Raw genomic sequence first — 7,136 nt, 5'->3', positions numbered from 1 at the left:
CGTTGGTATTTCTGAGACGGCGTTAACAAAGCTGGGAAAGGAAGAAAGGTTCTTTCAGGGGCTTCCAGGGAGCTCCCATCAGATTCTGAGGAAGATTGGAGTCATAGTCTGGCATTGTATTATTGTAACCTGATAAGCTGTTACCAGCCTGGTTCTTTGAGGGTTCTGCAGCGTAGACTGTCATTTGTGTGCCAAAATGAAAAATTTGATATGGACTGGCTGCATTTTATCACTTATATAACATAATATCAACTGCTGCCATTTTTTTCTTTAGTAACTGGAGTCAGGCAAACCACCCAGAACATATACATTAAATAGTTTGTGTTTCTTACCATTACAAACAGATCGCAGCTGATGCTTTGTTTGATACTCCAGACTTAACTCCTGTCTGCAAATAATTTGCTGTCTGTTGCTTCTTTCTTTACAGTCTTTGAGCTTTTTTTTAATCCGGGCAGAAATACCGTGCTGTGTGACACCTGCCATCAGCTTTAGGGTGCAGATGCTTGGGATGTGAATTGAGGACTCACTTTCTATGAATACTCTGCAGTGTGGTGGTTGTTTACATTTAAGCTGAGCTTAAGGCTCTGCTCATTCAAATGCTGCAGAAGCACAGGGAAGACATGGTGCAGGCTTCAGAGCAGAAGTTTTCTTTCTGATTCGCTCTCACTAGGTGCTGGTTGAGAACATGGCTGGATACTCATGGTGAGAAAAGGGGGCTAGTGACAGTGTTATGTGCTGAAATGGGCACAGATACTCCAGTTTTTCTTCAGTCCAGTGCTATTGTCAAGTGTATTGACAGTGGCAGGTGATAGTTTATATAAACCCAGAGCAAGCAGTGCTGTGCTCCAGGCAGCACTTCTCTGCACTCGCTGGTTGGAAGCTGGGGGTTCCCCTCAAAGCTGCCCATCATCTGAGCCTTGGGGCTTTTATGGGGATGGAATGTGAAAGCACATGGTGAAGTCAGGAAGTTCATGTGCGCGTATGCACACAAGTGATACCGTCAGGCTGTTTTAATTTGTGCGTGTTTGAAGAGGGCAGCATGACTACTGTGTATTGCCGTGTAAAACCTAATAAAGTCTGTGGAAAATGCCAGGTGCTTCTGGAAGCTGGTTCCTTTGTAATGTATCTTCTTTTTTTGTTCCCTTTTTATTTCTCTAGGAAGCTCATTTTATTCACTTTAAAAGATAAAGGAGGGGGAAGGGGCAAAGTTGCATGATTTTTGTGAATGCGTTAGTTCATTTGTCGATAGTGGCTGCAGAAGGACTTGACTAACAGCTAAGAAATCAGCTGACCCCAAGTTTTTTTACTTATTTTTGGGATCCAGATTTGAACCTCCTTGGATTGTTTGGTATGGCTTCCCCATTGCTCGATGTGTGCTCCTTGGGGAGCCCTGGCAGGGTGCTGAAGGAAGGACCAGCTCTGTCCCTTCTTGCTGTAAAGGGCAACCATTCTCTGGTCCCAGGTGTCATTCCCCTCCCCGTGCCTTGCACCCTCAACAGTCACAGGAGCTCCAGCTACTTTGCTAGTAGGAGTTGGGTTCGCCCAAACTACATTTTGTTGCTGGGGTGCAGATAAAAATACTGCTCGGTGTTTTGCCCAGTGTAGCCCAGATAATAGACCAGAAGGTGAGAACCTTTATCTCACGGCCTTAATTTCTGTGGTTTGGTTCATCAGCTCAGCATTTCAGTGGGAAAGCTGAGGAAAGTATTTGTTGCATCCTGGCTTTCTCTTTAGGAGCGACGTTGCACTTACCCTACTTGTGTGCTTTTTGTACCTTGCACTGCTTTGTTGGTTGGAACGTTTATTGCATGCTTCATGCTTCACCTTAGCATTTTGGCATTTTCATTTCCAGCAAGAGCTTTTCCTACTGAGCCTCTTTATCCTTAGCTGGGAGGAAGAAGATGATGCTGTTTGAGGCAGCAAAGGGACAAAACCTTCTGAGTTGCCAGTAGCTTTGATGCAGCAATCAGCAAGGAGAGAATGTTATGTGCTGAGGAACCCTTGAATAGAAGGTAAGTCAGAGTTATGGTCAGGCATAACAGAGTAGCAGCACACTCCCTAATCATAGCTGTGGAGGAATGGAGATGGGAAGAATAGAGGAATGGGAAGACTTGTGGAAGACACATAATACATAGGATATGGTCTGTTTCTTAGAGAGAGCGACCCAAGACCCAAGGGCAGCAGCAGGACTGAGCGGCCTATCCACCTAAGAAGATGTTTCCCTGAGGTGGTAGCACAAAAACATCTGTAGGCAGAAGAAGAGAGAGAGCAACTGAAGATGTTTGATCGACGAGAGTAAAGAGGGCAGAGAAGGACACAACTGATGCCACTGACAGTAGCAGCAGTTAATATTGGGATACAGGCAACAACGCATCAAGAAAGAGCACTGTGTCACGTCAAGCACCCTGTAGAAGGCTTCAGGTTTGGATGTATACCCTTCTCTGGGTGATTAAAAGAAACAGGTTCTTCCATCTCCAGGAAACACCCAGTGCCAATAAAATGGCTTCTCTGTAATAGTCCTAGAAAGGAGACAGATGAGATAAGATCAGAATGGAATGAGATAGCATCAGCTAAAGAAATGATGCCAGAATTAACGATAAGGAAAACTAGCCCACATGAATTCAGTAGATGTGAAAGTAACTGGGCCTGTCAGGCTGGTCGGCGCTTAGTCAGCTGCGGAGAAAAAAAAACCAGCAGAAAGCTCCCCTGCCCAGCAGGACAGCAGCCTGCTCAGGGAGCTCAGATCTGCTGCTGCTGTCACCTTCATCTGAAAGGCAGCAGGTAACCATGGGTGCGCTTAATGGTTCTGGCTGAACCTACAGAGCTCTTGCTGGAAAAAGGACTTCCCCAAGGCAGTCTGCCTGTGGAGACAGCCTCCTCCTGTACAGAAAATGGGCTGGAAGGTCTCCTGTGAGGACAACCAGAACAAGGCTGAAATTTTAGGCATCTGTGAAGTCTTCGGTCAAGGTGTGGTCCATGCATCTCAAATGCTGAAGGACTATCTCAGTTTCATGGATCCTCAGAGCAAATTCCATCCAGCCACGGACATGCTGAGAGAGAGATCTTTTTGGTCGACTTCGTCAGCTTCTGTGTGAAAAGGGAGTGGAGGAATGTATCATCACCAGCAAAATGACCAAGCAGCAGACCTCCCTGTTCGGGGTGGACTGGATCTGGACTCTCTCTGGAGCTGACAAGCAAATCAAACTTCAGATCACCGTGCAGGCTTCACAGCCAGCTGAGCTTTTCCATAGCAAAGGTGGCCCCACTGACGTGGCAGAGGACTGCTGCTGGGAAGCTGCCCTGGCAGATGAGAACTTCCGAAACAGGAGCAGGTTTGAGAAGCCAGCGGAGTTCTGCCGCCTGGTGGGTCAGAACTGCCTGGGCTTGTTCATCGTGTTTGGTGTGCGAGGGAAGCCCAAAGGACAGCTGAGGAGTCATGCTAGACAGTATTGCCAAGGAGGAGCAAAAATGCCAGCAATTTGTCACCAGGACTGACAGCTTCCTGCCCGCAAAAGACATGTTCGAAACTGCCTCAGCGCAAAAAACAGGCTGAAGGAGGTGGGCAATGTGCACATAAGCTTTCTGTAACCAGCTGTTTAACAACAGTAGCTCACGGCACGCCAGCACCAGAGGCTGTTGGGCTCAGCTCTGCCTCTTTCTTGCTTTTTCTCTTTGCGCACCATTCCCTTCACCTCCTTGTTTTCCACCTTCCCCTCCCCCCCCCCCCCACACTCATGTTCCATTAGCTCCTGCAGAAGCCAGGCTGAGTCAGACTCTCTAGGTTTTAAAACAACAGGACGTACCTGCCAGAAAAATGTGTTTATAGAAGGCACGTCGTTTTCCCAGAACATTTTGTTCACCAGGCATTAAGTCTTGGCTGGAACTAAGGAAAGCTTTATTGCCCTGAGCCTTTGGGAGGTCGTGGTAGATTTGACTCACAGTCTTTCTTAACTTGGTGGCAGATTTTATTTTTTTTTTCTGTAATAGGAGGATGAGTCTGTAATAAATAAAATGTACTAGTGCTGGTCGCAAGATTTGCATTGAGCAGGAAGGGTGATACTGAGTCTTAACAACACTCCTCCAGCTGGGAGGAGGGAGCTGGTTCCTTGTGCTAGAAATGGGCTCATGAGAAACCTATTAATTACCTGCCCCTTAAAAGTAGATCAGTGCCAGGCTACGGAGGGCCGCAGAGCTGTGACTGAATTGCTGGAGCAATTCCCAGCTGGAAAGCCTGCGTGGCTTGTATTAGAAGTTTTGTGACCAGCAGAAGAAGGGGGGTGATTGTCGCTCTGTACTCAGCACTGGTGAGGCCACACCTTGAGTATTGTGTTCAGTTTTGGGCACCTCAGTATAGGAGAGATATCAAGGTGTTGGAGCGAGTGCAGAGGAGGGCAACAAAGCTGGTGAGGGGCCTGGAGAACAGAACTTATGAGGAACGATTGAGGGAGCTGGGTCTGTTCAGTTTGACGAAGAGGAGGCTGAGAGGGGACATCTTCATGCTCTACAATTACTTGAAAGGACATTGCAGAGAGGTTGCTGCTGGTCTCTTCTCACAGGTAATTAGGGACAGAACCAGGGGGAATGGTTTCAAGTTGCAACAGGGCAAGTTTAGTCTGGACATTAGGAAGAAATTCTTCACAGAAAGAGTGGTCAGAAACTGGAATAGAGTGGTCAGACACTGGAATAGACTGCCTAGGGAGGTGGTTGAGTCGCCATCCCTGGATATGTTCAAGTGTCGTTTAGATGGGGTGTTGCATGATAGGGTTTAGGGGTGAACTTGTAGTGTAGGGTTAATGGTTGGACTCGATGATTCCAAGGATCTTTTCCAACCGGAATTATTTTATGATGCTATGAAAAAGAAGTAGCAGGTGTTAAAGAAAACATGGGGGAAAATCAGCCAACAGGGACAAAAACCTGGCCATGGAGACGGTGGGAGGGTTTGCTTTTCATGGCAGCAGAGGCAGCTCATGACAGAGACCAAAAGTCTAGAGGAGGCAAAATTATTTCACTTGTGCTCTATTTTCAGTAGCTTAGCAGCTGATTGCATGTGTGGACTGATCTCTTCCATTGGACTGATTGACCACAGACCTGTCAGTCTCACCTCAGTGCCCAGCAAGACAATGGATCCTCCAGAAGTCTCTGCTAAGGAAATGAGGTGATTGGTGGCAACCTACGTGGCTTCACAAAGGGCACATCCTGTCTGACAAATGTGGTGGTCTTGTATGATGAAGTTATAGCACTAGTGGATAAGGAAGGAGCAACTGCTGCCACTGGACTTGTGCAAAGTGTTCAACATGGTCATGCATGACATCCTGGTCGCTAAATTGGAAAGACATGGATTCCATGGATGGGCCACTCAGTGGATGAGGAATTGTCTGGATGGCTGCTCAGTGGCTTGATGTCCAAATGGAGACCCATGACAAGTGGTGTTTCTCGGGGTCGGGACTTCTGCTCTTCTAACATCCGTGTTGGCAACATGGGCAGTGGAGTCAAGTGCCCCCTCGGCAAGTTTGCCGACGACACCGAGCTGTGTGCTGCGGAGGGAAAGGATATCATCCAGAGAACCTTGACAGGCTGGAGAGGTGGGCCCATGCAAACCTCATGAAGTTCAACAAGTCAGGTCCTACAGCTGGGTTGGGGCAATCCAAAGCACAAATACAGGCTGGGCAATGACTGGATTGAGAGCAGCTCTGCTGAGAAGTATTTGAGGGTGGTGTTTGATGACACAGTCAACAGTGTGTGCCAGCACCTCCCAAAAAACCCAACCATATCATGGGCTTCATCAAAAGAAGCATGGCCAACAGGTCAAGGGAAGTGATTCTGCCCCTCTGCTCTGGTAACACCTCACCTGGAGGATTGTGTCCAGCTCTGGCGCCCGCCCCCGCCCCCCCCAACATAAGACACGGACCTGTTGGAGTGGGTCCAGAGGAGGACCACAAAGATGATCAGAGGGCTGGAGCACCTCTCCTACAAGGACAGGCCGAGAGAGTTGGAGTTGTTCAGCCCAGAGAAGAGTCCGGGGAGACTTCATAGCAGCTTTCCAAGACCTGAAGGGAGGCCTACAGGAAAGATGGAGAGGGACTCTTTATCAGGGAGTGTAGTGACAGGACAAGGGTTAACACTTTCACACTGAAGGAGGGTAGATTTAGATTGGCTATTCGGAAGAAGGAAGGGTGGTGAGAGCCTAGAACAGGTTGCTCAGAGAAGCTGTGGATGCCTGATCCCTGTAAGTGTTCCAGGCCAGGCTGGATGGGGCTTTGAGCAACCTGGTCCAGTGGGAGGTGTCCCTGCCCACGGCAGGGGAGTTGGAACTAGATGATGATCCTTGAAGTCCCTTCCAACTCAAACCATTCACTGATTATTTCCCTCAGCTTTTAGTGGACAAAATGAGACTTCTTGGTTGCACAAAGTTGCTTTCTTTAAGGCACTGTTAAACAGTGAAGGAAGATCTGATCAGTTTTTCAGACTTGTAAACTCTATTTATTATAGCCACCTGAACAGTTTCATCAGTGCAAAACTCCTCTGCCTGTAGTTTACTTGTAATTTTACTCATTTTATTTACTAGAATAAAAAGTAATTTCAAAAGCTCATGCATGTTTTACTAGTTACTATGTGAATTATAAGATGGGGCAACTGCAAGAGCTGAGAAATACAGCCTGTTATTTACAAAGCCGTTAAAAAAAAAAAAAGGCATAAAAAAAAAAAAGCTGCAATGTCAGTGCTAGAATTGTTTGCAGCACTCCATGGTGTAGGTGTGGAGTCTGAAAAGTGAACTAAAAGACAAACACATAGAGACCTTGAAATTTTTGCCACGTCACAAACGTAGTTGGTTGCAGAGAAGGGAGGCCCTTCTGTTTTGAAATAGTTCATTGAGCTACAACTGTTTATAACAAGGTGATATCATTGTGGGGTTTTGGGTGTAACAGGGCTTTGGGTTTGTGTGTTCCCCCCGCCCACTCCCGACTAAAGTAACAGCGTAACCAATACAGTAGCAGGATTGATTGGTTTATAAAATGTCAGCAGAAAAGCTTTAATTTTGCATTTAAATTGTGTCTCTCTCAAGTCTAGGAGAGCTGTTGCTCAAAGTGCTTGGGCTTTTCCCTTTGGCTGCTTTGCATGATTTCTTTGGTGTTGAA

General features: G+C 47.0%; 1 protein-coding gene across 1 annotated transcript; it reads left to right on the top strand.

Annotated features, from left to right (window-relative positions):
* The first annotated feature begins 2,891 nt into the window (after positions 1-2,891).
* Positions 2,892-3,588, top strand: REP15 (RAB15 effector protein). The gene is given in 5 exon segments (XM_009879282.1): positions 2,892-3,053; positions 3,056-3,089; positions 3,092-3,414; positions 3,416-3,524; positions 3,527-3,588. Coding segments are annotated over 5 exon segments (690 nt in total).
* The last annotated feature ends 3,548 nt before the right edge of the window (positions 3,589-7,136 follow it).

Source organism: Apaloderma vittatum, unplaced genomic scaffold (genome assembly GCF_000703405.1).
Source record: "Apaloderma vittatum isolate BGI_N311 unplaced genomic scaffold, ASM70340v1 scaffold6032, whole genome shotgun sequence".
NCBI lineage: Eukaryota > Metazoa > Chordata > Aves > Trogoniformes > Trogonidae > Apaloderma > Apaloderma vittatum.
Note: the sequence above shows the minus strand (reverse complement) of the source record. Positions and strands in the feature narration are given on the sequence as shown.